General features: G+C 34.3%; 1 protein-coding gene across 1 annotated transcript in view; it reads left to right on the forward strand.

Annotated features, from left to right (window-relative positions):
- The window catches only part of LOC142983593 (putative G-protein coupled receptor No18), a 78,620-nt gene that overhangs the window by 40,484 nt on the left and 24,695 nt on the right, over nucleotides 1-13,441 (forward strand). Inside the window, exon 2 of the mRNA XM_076130555.1 lies at nucleotides 10,064-10,514. Coding sequence (XP_075986670.1) covers nucleotides 10,106-10,514 — 409 coding nt within the window. The 5' untranslated portion in view covers nucleotides 10,064-10,105. The remainder of the gene's footprint in view (nucleotides 1-10,063; nucleotides 10,515-13,441) is intronic.

Consider the following 13,441-nt stretch of genomic DNA (forward strand, 5'->3'; position numbering starts at 1 on the left):
CAAACAAACAAACAAACTCTTCAGCTTTATAATATTAGTATAGATTTTCTAACACACATCTATACTATATACTATAATATTACAAAGCTGAATAGTTTGTTTGTTTGATTGTTTGTTTGTTTGTTTGATGCATTTGATGTGCTATATGTTTTTTTGGGAAATTGAATATTATTTTTTTACTGCATGCAGTATTTGTGTTTAGAAATCCTAGCAAGGCAATTTTTCGATTGGATCATTTTAATGTTATTTTAAACGTCTTGTAAGCATTGTAACATAAGTACAAATCAAACAAGGCCTCTTTCGCCATTTATTTTAAGATTTTTAAATGTTTTAACCTTAAAGATATATGGTTTTACAATTCAACATGAACAAAGCCTAACAAAATAACCTTGGTAGTTTGAAAGTCGTAACAACACGTGTGTTGAGACGTGTGTCAATATTGTTTAAACTCATAACATTGAACGTTCATATATCAATGTATTTGAAACTGTTTGTTTTTCTTATGTAATGCATGTAGCAACGGAGTTTTATTTATTTTTGTAACAATTTAAAGGTCAAACTGAACTTTATGTTGTAAAATTCTGATCGAAATGTAGACTATACATTTGAAAAGTATGCTATACATTCGTGAAAACAACACCTAACAAGTAATTTTCAACATAAGGCTGAATTAATAATTCCATTAACCGTGTATTAGATTTGCTTTTATTTTTTTGGTTAAACGAAACTTATTTCAAATATCATCATAACCTTTGGAATTATTTTACTACGAATCAAACTTATTTCAAACGTCATCATTGCCTTAAGAATTACTACAGCATGAATCACACTTGTATATCATTATGCTTAAATAGATTTCATATTAAGTAGTACTTTGAGAAGTCTTTCTCAAAGTATAGTAAAGTATGTGTATTATTCTTGATTTCCCAAGTTGTATTGAAGTAATGAAAGCTTGGCTGAGAGACACAGTTATGTACAGACTTTCGCTTTTACAATATTAGTAAAGAGTATTTTGTTAGAAGCCAAGCATTTTTCAAAGACGACCAGCAAGATTAATATTAAAAGAGAAAGTATAGAAAACATTACATATTTATAAAATTGATAAAAATCTATTGGGAAACACGACCCTAAAAAGAAAACCTAACCATGTGACGTAATATTTTTTTCACAAAACAATCAACCAAAACTTTCCCGCCGAACAAACAAATTAGGTCCAAACCGAAATGCCATCAGACAAGACAATAAAACATGTATTAAGGCTAGGCTAGGCTTTGATAAACGACACTAACCTAGATAAGACATAAATAAGTTTCTGATACTATGAATCATCTTTCCATACATATAGAGATATTGTCTGTCTGTATCAAATTCTTGAAAAAAAAAAGTAATATTTGTTCTGCCGTTTATAATTTTTTTAGAAAAACATTAGATGTTTGCGAGCCTTACCCCCGGTTTCTGGGGTACATTTAGAGGTAGTTTATCCATTCAATAGCGTTTTTTTATATGAGTTTAAACTCTATTGAATAGATAAACCACCGCTAAATGGACTGAGAAACCGGGGTTTAGGAATTTGTATCAAGGAGATTGAGGCTTCCGGCGACTGGGACCGCAATTAACTCGGACCGTGGTCCCAGTTGACGGATGAATTTAATCTTAATATTTTTCTTCCGGCGACTGGGACCATCCATATATGAATACTGAAATATATCGTTCAAGCCAAAAATAGTACAGTCAGACGAAAAATTGTTAAAGAAGTAATAAAATAAAAATTCGGTTTAAATTAAAAACATTTACTAGCTGACCCGCGCAACTTCGGTTGCTTCACATAAGAGAGGAGAATGGGTCATATGTTCCCCCGTTTTTATAACATTTTTTACTGGTACTCTGCTGCTGTTATTCGTAGTGTGGTGTTATATAGCCTTCCTCAATAAATAGGACAGTAAACATAAACAGTTTTTTTTTTCAATCCGCACCAGTAGATCCTGAAATTAGCGCGTTAGAACAAACAAACTCTTCGGCTTTATAATATTAGAATAGATTTATTTCATTTTATGTAAAAAACTCCTTTGATTGCAGATCTTGGTATTTAAAATGAACGTATTAGAAACAAATACACATATATCATGATAGCTTAAAAACTGTTAACAGCAAGTAAATAAATAGCCTATTAATATAACAAAATCAGCCTCGTCTAATCTAACAAAATCAATCTAGTTTACTAGATGGACTAAAAAAAACAAAATTAGTCATTATTCCTACTGTGACTATTATGACAGCTACACGCGCCTGTGATTGACAGATACTATGTACTATGTATATACAGAGGTACTATGAGGAATCGGTGGGATTTCATAACGAGTGCTCAAATTTGATGCTCCAATGACATATGCATGAAATAAATTCAAGTTGTTGAATTTACTCCATGCGCTTGCAGGTGTTTCTATTTGAACCGAATAAGTTCGTCTATAATTATTACTTTAAACATTTTTTCGTCTGACTGTACCGTATTTGGCTTGAACGATATATTTCAGTATTCATATATGGATGGTCCCAGTCGCCGGAAGAAAAATATTAATATTAAATTCATCCGTCAACTGGGACCGCGGTCCGAGCTAATTGCGGTCCCAGTCGCCGGAAGCCTCGGAGATTGAGCAATATGAAAATTAAACGAAAGATTTTTTTAACCCAAAATTCAAAAATATATTACTTAAATTATTATGATTGGAAATCGAACTCAACACTGTTTAATGGCACAGTTTAGGTCACTAGTACTGTCCTACAGACGTTGCGTTGATGTTATTATTTGTTTGTAGAAGTAAATAATTCTAAATATTGTTTAGTAACACAGAAACGCTTTTACAAAATCTTACTGAAGATTAATCTAAGCACAAGCGAAGACGTGGGTGTAAAACTAGTTTGATACGAAGCCGGAACTGTCTGTAACCATCAATCATAATATGCCATAGGTGTAGGCAGGGTATTAAACCTTTGTGAAAATTAACTGTATAGGTTATTGCACTTCATAGTCGACCTTATAATGTAGGACATATTTTTTTTGTTCATTTTAACAAATTAGCTTTAAGAGTTGATAGTGTATAAAAAAGAGAAAATGGGTTGTTTTCTTTGTTTTTCCATAGCTTACAATACTTCATATTTTTTTATCTGGCTAGGCTTATCAAAGGTATTCCTACATAATTTGACTACTACTAACTAGCCTAGATCACTAATTCGAGCTTCAGAATGCAAAGAAATAAAAAAAAATAGTTAAAACTTACTCAAATAAATGCAACGCACTCAATCCGTACTTAGCCAGCGTTGTGGACTCAAGATCTAACGCTTATTACAGGAGGACGCTCTTGCCCAGCAGTGGGATCAGGCACAGTAATGGGTTAAATATATATATTTTAATTTTAAACTACTAAAATACAATTGTAACAAAATTATTCCCAATTCGCAAAATACCTGTGACATTTTTGGTCCGACTTAATAAACACTACGAAACCCACATTTTCATTTTGTATTTGTATTTGTATTTGTATTTTTTAAAAAGACAACTCCCGCACTAATAATTGCTCTTGTGTCGCGGGGACTTTTACAAACATACAAACAACGGACACAAAGCACAACCAGACCCGAAGCAATTATTTGTGGATCGCACAAATAATTGCTCTGTGTGGGAATCGAACCCACGACCTCCCGTTGCAGTGGTATCGGCGTGGCGACCTAAACCACTGCGCCACGGAGGCAGTCATTTCATTACATATTTTCATTTTTCAAATACAGTTGCGTGCAAAAAAAGGTATAAAGCAACTCTGTTAATGATTTCTTTACTCTGTTTTTGCTCGACACTGTAACGCCCACTATTTCTTTCATTTTCTTTGTTCAGCTTCTTTTGTAATAGACAAAAAGTTTATAGTGCTGTAAATCCCTTTTATAGATCCTTTGTCGTAATTATTTTTAATTCCAGCGGTCGCTTAAAGCAATTTTATGAAGTGGTAATGAAGTGAAATTGTTTTAAGATTTTGTGTCAGTATCTTTTAATTTTAAGGTCTTCTTTCGCGTAGTTTGTTTTCATAATGTATGTGGCATTTCGGCTTAGTTAATTTACTGTTTCAATTACTTATATGACGCTAGGATTTAATCGGGGTTAAAGAATAAGTTGGGTTTTTAATAGAATATTGTGGTCGCAAGAAAAAATAAACTCTTCGTTTGACCTTTTGGCTTCACGTGATCTGCAGTCGCGCGATATTATATGTGCAATGCTACCATATATTAGATTTTTGCACTATTAAAAAATATATTTTTGATCTAACACTTCAAATCACTTTCAACAGCGCAATCGTCAGCATCTCATGATGACACCAGCAAAAAAATCCTTTTCTTACCACTTCCTAACTAAAACTAAAACTACAATGAAATCCTAAGTCCAAGTTATCGTATCCAAAAATACAAGTAAAACGAGGTTAAACATACATTTGTAAAGATATTGCTTCGTTACAAACAAGATATTTTCGTTATAGAGCACATAATTCAAGTGATGTTGGAGTTCGGTCACGCAACCGCTGAGATAATTTAACGTTGCGTTTTGACCTTTTTTCCTAAGAGTACAGGATGTGGGTCTTATTTTTATACTTATTACTTTTATTTATGTTTGTGTGTATATTTGCGTTCTATTACTAAACTTGAGCTTAGCTGAGAGAAAGAGTAATTTTTTAGACGAAATCAGTAACTAATACGTCCACGACCTACATTTTGATCAAATCTATACTAATATTATTAAGCTGGATAGTTTCTTTGTTTGTTTGTTTGAACGCGTTATTATCAGGAATTTCAAGGTCCGATTTGAAAAATTCTTTCAGTGTTAGATAGCCCATTTATCGAGGAAGGCGACGACCAATAGGAGCAGAGTACCAGTAAAAAATATTACAAAAAAGGGGAAAATTATGACCAAACTGCGGAGTTGCGCGGCTGACCCGCTAGTCCTTATATAAAAAGTATGAAAAAAATTGTTTGCCAGACTTTTTCGAATCAACTTAAAGGTCTTATGTGTGAAATACACTATCACTATGCGTATACATGCAAAGCGAAACCGCACAGGCTAGCCAGTTTCAAATAATTTTAATTGGCAAGACTACAAACACGAAAGCGAAACAACAGTACCAAGGAATTTACCATAGGAAATTGCACTACTGTTTACAAGCTAATTTATTCATGTAATTTAGAAATCAACCTGTATACTAGTAGAGGCTCAGGTATATTTTTAGTTGTTCCACTTAAGTCGTAAGTAAATTGGTGTAATTCATTTAGGTTCTTCTTTCGTGTACTTGATAGTATTATTATTATTTATTTATTATTATTAAAACAGTGTTTCTTACATGAAACTTATACTTATGGTCCACAAAACTGTTTGAACAGTTTGTCTGTGGACACGGTCGAGTCTCATTTAATTATAGCAGTACTTAAGATGTACATATATGTATATATTGTATAAGAGCTTTGATTATATATTATAAGTTTATGTATTATAATGTATTTATATTGTATGTATAAGAGTAATATTATATGGTTCAGTAGCTTGTGTTTTATACATGTATATTTGTATGTATGTTTATAGATATTTATAAACTACTAAGTAAATACTTTTTTAATTTTTTAGAAAACTTATTTTTATTTCTTTCTGTTGCGATGTCCACAGGTAAACTGTTCATTACATATGGTATGCGTTTCGATAAAGTTCTATCACCATAATAATTATTAACTCTAGGCACATTGTATCTACCACTGGTTTTGGTTCTTGTGCCGTGTGTATGCGACACGAGCGACAGGTTATGCTCTTGATTGCCATGTTGGTTGGTTAATAATAGGTACTTATGTTTTAAACTGGCCGGCAGAATATTACATATTTTAAATAATTTTTTATAGTCATTTTTACAACTGTTTTTGGTTTTATTATTTACTAATAATTTTAAGAATCTAATTTGTAGTGTTTCTATTTTATCTATGTAAGTTTTAAAAATACGTCCATAACAATCAAGAGCATAAGACACAATGGATTCGACCAGTGATTTGTACAGGTATTTTAATAAAGAAATTGGTACTCTGAAACTTAAATGATAAAATCTGCCCAGTAGTATCCTCATTTTATCACAAATATAATTAACATGACTAGACCAAGAGAAGCTTTCGTCTATCTTTACACCTAGGTACGTGATACATTTAACTTTTTCTATGGGTTTGCAATTACAATTATTTAATCTATTGTGGTAACATGAGTAACTATGAGAGATCACTGGAGTTTCTGTTCCTGCAGGTGGAAGATATGGAGAGTGAATGATGATGAGTTTGGTTTTGTCAGAGTTTAGTACGATTCCATTGTCGTGTGACCATTTCACAACTGCATTGACATCCTCCTGGACAGAGCGACAAGTCTCCGCTAGGTCAATGCCCGCGCGCAGCGTGCACAAGTCATCTGCAAACATGCGCGCTGAGCAATGACCCAGTGCTCCACGTAGACTGTTCACGTGCATGAGGTAGCACACTGGCCCACAACCGGATCCTTGAGCTACCCCACAACGGACCATTATCTCATCACTGAGTATCTCGCCCACCCTACCTTTGAGGCGCCCGTAGCCAGTTGCGCTCACCGGTCGGTAAACGATCTGTGGGTTAAGCAAACCTTGGCGCGGTCATTCTATAGATGGGTGACCGCATAGTGGTATTTGAGCTGGGCGTCTCCGTGCTTCGGAGGGCACGTAAAAAGTCGGTCCCGGTTGTTGTCTACTAAGATAACAGTCGTTAAGCCATGTCAAAGGCCTTACGGGCGGCTTGAACAACTTTGACACTAGGTTGACCACTAACCATACGATATGAATGAATGAATGAACTTGGTAGGACCTTGAACTAAGGTAGTCATGGAACCAGCTGCTCAATGGCTTGCTCACTCCACACTCATCCATTGCCTTTAGTAACGTATCGGTTTCTAAAGTATCAAACGCCCTTTTATAATCATAAAATGTTGCAATTACAAACTTTTTTTCTGCTAAGTAGGTATTTATCTCATCGGTGAACTGTGATAACAAAGTATTGGTGCTTTTATTGACTTGAAAACCATGCTGACAACTATCTATTATTTTGTTTTTGTGGAGGTAGGTTCCCAGTTGATTAATAATACATTTTTCAATAATTTTATCTACGCTCGATAATATTGCTATAGGCCTGTAGTTTGATAGTGATGTAAGGTCATCCCGTTTGTGTATTGGTCGAACTATTGCTTTTTTCAAAGGATCTGGATACCTGCCTCCAGTAACAGAGAAGTTTACCAAATTAGCAAGTACTGGGCTTAATTTATTAGTCACCATTTTGATATCCGACATACGTATGCGGTCAGCACCCGGAGATTTCTTACTGCTCATGTTTTTAATAACATTCATGACCGTTTTACTGTTGACCGGTTGCCACCTCACACATACGTCGGATTGTTTTACATAGCTACTTCTATCCAGCCATTTCTCGTGACACACGTGCTTAATAAGATCAATGTCATTAGAAAAGGCTGAAGTAAATTTATCACATACCTGTTTAATATCACCCTCTTTAACTATATTATTAATTATTATATCGTCTACAGACTTTTTATTTCTTCCTAGTAACATATTAATTTTATCCCATATCTTCCTTATATTTCCATTACAGTCTTGTATACTCTGCTTATCATATATATATTTACATTTATTTATGGCTTTTGTACATTTATTTCTATATTTTGTGTAATTTAATCGTTTTATCATAGTAGTCTGAGTTGTTCAGGCTGAAAGCTTAATGTTTTGAGTAATCTTGATCTATGTAGTATATAAGTATGTATAACAGTTGTCTAGTCTACCAGTTAGTACGTTAGTATTAGTTATTGAGTATTATATGAGGTGGCTTACCAGTTACGATAGTAGCTCGGCGTAGTTTGGAAGCAGGTGACTGCGTGTGAAATGTCCAATGATATTTTACTCTAATATTGTAGTAATATGAAAACGAGAGAAGACATGTTTATATATTGGGAGGGAGAGAAAGAGAGAGACAGGAGATTAAAGAAAACGGTTTCGAATTAAATTCCAGAAGCGTTTAAATTTTTTTTCTAATCGTTGAAAATTGACATTGGCTTAAGTCCCTTTTTAAAAAACATACTCAGTAGAAGGGCGATTAGCTCAGCTTTGTCATTTTGAACTTCAGGCAGTATAACCTGCGCCGAAACGTCAAACAAACCGTGTTAAAATTTTAAATCAAGCTAATCCCCGCATAAAATTTATTTAAGCCTTGGATATATACTGCAATCGTTATGGCATAGCTAAAGTTATCTCTAAACTTTGACGTAATGCATATGTAGTATTTACGTAACATTTAGGCAACACTTTGATCATATATATCTTGTAACGGGAGCGCAGATTAGAATTCTTCGAAGCAGTTCTAGAGGCAGTGATGTATTGATCTTGAATCTATAAGTGAGATCCACCAACTATTCCCAGTAATGTATTCCGAGTTACATCTAAGATTGGCAGGTAGATTCTGACTAGAGCGCAATTATGTAACTGTATAGCGAATGCAACGGTGCTTGTATAACTTGTCTTACCTACCTATAGTAATACTATTTCAACTGCCTCTGTGGCGCGGTCGGTAGTATATGCGGCTGCCGTGCGAGTGGTCTCGGGTTCGAATCCTGGGACGGGTCAAAAAGTCTTTTCTGAGATTTTCTGTTAAGAATTTCTTAGAGATTGCCCGGCGTTGGGAAGATGAGGTCGAAGACCTCCGTGCCTCGGAAAGCACGTAAAGCCGTCGGTCCTGCGCCGGACCTCTCACTGGTCGTGTCGGTTATCCGTCCCACCAGACTATGAGAGTGATGGAATAGAGAGTGTACCTGTGTATTGTGCACACACTTGGACACTATAAACAAAGTCCTCCACAGATGGCCAGTTTCAATGAAACTGACCGCCGTAGCCGTATATCGGCTAGGAGGACATTAATACTATTTCAAATGTAACATTCATACATAAAATCACGCGTTTCTCCCTATGGGAGAGCTCTCAGCTGAGAACGACACCTACTTGGTTACGATTTTTTTAAACTTTTCTTGCTTCATTCAAATAAATATAAAATCATCGAAATGTAGGTACGATTATTTGAGAACCACTTTTCCAATTATCAAATTGGATATGTTATTAGGTTGAGATTGTAATTGTTGGGTCAAAAAATTTGATTGACAGAATTATGTTTTAGAACATGTATTCTTGATGATGTATTAGTAATGATAAATTATTTATAACAACAATAAACTAAGTTTACACTATAATAAATATGGCTGTTTAAAAACTATTGACTACTCGACTGAAATATCTGAAAAAAGCTGTAAAAGAATAACTGATACTACTATAAAAATTGATAAAGAACTCTGCATGCAAAGTACCAGGCGAGCATAAAAAGTGAAGTGTTATTGATAAATATGATAATACAAGCAATTCTGCGAACTTTATCGCTTTTTGTTTTACTCTTCCTGATGTTTACAACACTTTCCATTTTTACGGTTTATTCACGATTTTTATACGCTATAGATAGTTGATATAATAAAGATATTTTTATGATTTTGTTTCAAACTTTGATAGTTTTGTTTGTAATAAAAATAAAAGACCTGTTTAAAGTTATTGATATGATTGACTAAATAATGCGAATTTTCGTTCTTCATTTGCTAAGAATAACTGTTATAGTCAAATATAGTCGGCAAAATTTATATTTTAGACGCCTCTTCCTGTCATTTCAATACGGATTTTCCTAAGTCGTAGCTATCGACAAGCCAAAAAAGTTCTAGCAAATTTTGCTGGATGCCGTGAACAGTTTTTCATCGATGTTGATAATCACAATGATATAAAAAAGGCCTTAAATGTAAGAATAAAATAAAAAAGTCACGTTTTATAATTATAATTTTATGACCGTTTCGGAAAACCTATTTGCTTTGAGAAGAAACGGCAAGAAACTCACGGCTTACTCACAAAAGTTATAATAACATTATTTTCTTTTGTTACAGAAAATGGCATCAAAATCATCAACGCAAAACCAACGGGCGTAGATGATCTCCCCGCCCGACCAAGACAAAGACCCAAAATGGAACATCACAACCGAAACCACGCAAATAATTATAGAAAACGCCAAAGAAGAAAAATACAATTTCTCAAACAATTTCTACAATGTGATAACGACAGATGAAGTTGATAACGAATGTGGAAACGGAACTTTGAACGCTACTATAGTTCCCAATTGTGGGGAAAAACCATACGATTGTTTTGAAATAAGTGTAGTGATAGTTTTGTGTTTGCTAATAGTGGTAACTGTTATTGGTAATACGTTGATTATTTCGGCTGTGGTGACAACGAAACGGTTGAGAACAGTTACCAACTGTTTTGTGACTAGTCTTGCTGTTGCGGATCTGCTTGTCGGGATATTTGTAATGCCACCGGCGATTGCTGTTCATATAAGTGGTGAGTTAAGTTATAATTATTTATTTAATGTTATGATGGAACGGGTTTTAAGCCGAACAAGAGCATTATTTTTTAATAACGTGCCATTTCGACCGTGTCCAAGACGTGTGTGTCTTGGACACGGTCATGTAGGGTCTTGGTCACGGGCGGACTGACGTGCCTGCTACGCTATATACTCCTGGAGAGCGAGTTGATAGTTTTTCCTTACTTAGTCATCACTATTTTAAATTATTTATAACTTCACACTCATTATCTCAGTAGGTCTAGACAGGAGTGTATTAATTTCATAAATGTTTCGCTGGTTTTCAAAGTATGAAAAAGGGGGCAAAGCAGGTCATATTCCGGCAAGGTGCCAAACAACGGAAAAGAAAATTTCATATGTTAATTAGGAAAACCTTATAGCATTATGTCATACCCTGGGATAGAACTCGAAACCTCGAGATATACACTTCCTTCCAGACAACACTGCTCAGTAGTAGTAGATATTGGCATTTAATTAGTCACTAAAGTAAAAGAAAAATGTAGTTTTTCTTCACAAACCCAAAAGATAAACCATTAAAATGTGCAAAATGACTGTTTTTTCCTTCATAAATTATGCTAAGTTTATTACAAGCGCAATAGAGATTTATTCTTGTTCTATTGTAGATTTATTTTAATTGCTATTACTCATAAAGTTCTCGAATTAATTTCGATACCTCGTTTCATTTTGTCGGAACATTAAAATATACGGTACGGAAACCAGACTTCTCTTGAAATTAAAAGTAGTTAAGTATTTCTGTGAAAACGTTAAGAAGGTCTTAAGGTTTTAAAGTATAACTAAGTAGCTTTTACACTTGACTTTACTTCAATTGAAAGTCTTCCTGATTTTATGCACATATCGATTAATTTCTTAAGACGCTTTAAGAATAAAAAAAGTTTTTTTTTTAAATACTACTCTCGCACTAAAAATTGCTCTCGAGTCGCGGGGACTGTTAAGACATACAAACAACGGACACAAAGTACAACCAGGCCCGATATAGCATAAATAATATAATTGTTCCGTGTGGGGATCGAACCCACGACCTACCGACGCGGTGGTAGCGGCGTGGCGACCTTAATCACTGCGACACGAAGGTAGACAAAAGATTTAGAGGAATTTTTTGATACATAAAAACAATATTTTAGATAAGTACAACTCTTTTTTCTTCAGTAATATTATTATGTGTTAAATCTTTGAAATAAATTATATTTATTTTACTACTAAGGCTAAAATTTAGAGCTGACGGTACATTACAGCGTAACGCCCAAGGAACGAATTACAGTAAAGGATTATCTCCTAACAAACGAGTTATCACGGCAATTCATTATGAGATATGCCGCCAGCTTTCGAGAATGTGGTGATAAAGAATATTATGAGATACTGCTGACCCGCGCAACTTCGCTTGCGTCACATAAGAGAATCATAATTTTCCCCGTTTTTGTATTTTTCACTGGTACTCTGCTCCCATTGGTCGTAGCTATATAGCTTATAGCCTTCCTCGATAAATGGGCTATCTAACACTGAAATAATTTTTCAAATCGGACCAGTAGTTCCTGAAATTAGCGCGTTCAAACAAACAAACAAACAAACAAACATGCAATCAAATAAACAAACTCTTCAGCTTTATAATATTAAGTATAGATGTGTAGAAGTGGCTGTTTGGATCCCGTGTTTGAGATGAAGATGACTTAGTTTGTTTTATGGTTTCTCTTTATGGGACTTTGATTAAGATTTAGAAATTCTAAGAACAGGTTTCAATACTTTTCATAGCGAATAGCTTATTAGGTAGGATACCAACAGTTGTAGTAACATTAGTGGTCACTACACTTACATGACACTTTAAGTGTCGGATAGTTTTTTTTTTTAATTAGCCTGTTTCTATGTCTCATTGCTGAGCAAAGGCCTCTCCCCTGAGTTTCCAGTCCCCTTGGTCGTTGGTTGCGTCTGGCCATTCATCCAGAAACGCATCCAGGTCATCCCGCCATCTCCGTTTAGGCTTTCCTCTTCGCCGCCGACTATCTTGTGGTATCCACTTCGTGACAGTCCTCGGATAGTTTACCTGACACTTATCTATAAGTCGAGTAACCAGTCGTTAAACATTAAACTTAAAAGGCACGTCGACGGTTAAAAATTAAAATTAGTATTTTAAAAGCATATTAAAATCTTTGCTCTGCCAATATGTAATGTGAGTCATGCTGAATTTATTAATATAAATATTTCCATATTGTAAGGGGAGATTGAATAAATTAATGTTTAATTTTTAGCTTTCCCGAAGAATACTTTTAAATAAATAACTTAACGGATATTACAATTTTCAGTCCTGAATTAAATCACAAATATTATACAGTCTTCGTACTAAGTTCTTGCACTAAATCATATTTTTATTAAGACTCTTCTTAAGCGCTGTTGTACCAAAATTTTAAGCGTTACTTTTTGTTAGAAAGTGGAGTTTATATTATGAATATAAGGCTTTATTAAAGCTTATTTTGTAGACAATATTTTCGTACATTTGATTGTATTTACTAACTTTATTTGAGCTGTGTTATTCCATCTCGAACCTTCATTTAGTTTCTTTTTACTGTAGCTAACTACGGTAAAGCAAGTCCCCTATGACAATAACTTACAGGCTGCATTCTAGCAGATTCTAGAATTAATTTCTTTAAAATTGCAATGAAGTAATAATTATTGATTCTTCAAAATCAATTATCTTCTTTTTCAATCTATATACAAAAATGAATTGCTGTTCGTTAGTCTCGCTAAAACTCCAGAACGGCCGGACCGATTTGGCTACTTTTGTTCTTGAATTATTTGTGGAAGTCCAGAGAAGGTGTAAAAGGTGAATAAATTAGAAAATGCGGTATTAAATAAAAACAAGAAAGCGTGAGCGGAGCTGCACGGATAAGTTGGT

This window comes from Anticarsia gemmatalis, chromosome 24 (genome assembly GCF_050436995.1).
Source record: "Anticarsia gemmatalis isolate Benzon Research Colony breed Stoneville strain chromosome 24, ilAntGemm2 primary, whole genome shotgun sequence".
Taxonomy (NCBI): Eukaryota; Metazoa; Arthropoda; class Insecta; order Lepidoptera; family Erebidae; genus Anticarsia; species Anticarsia gemmatalis.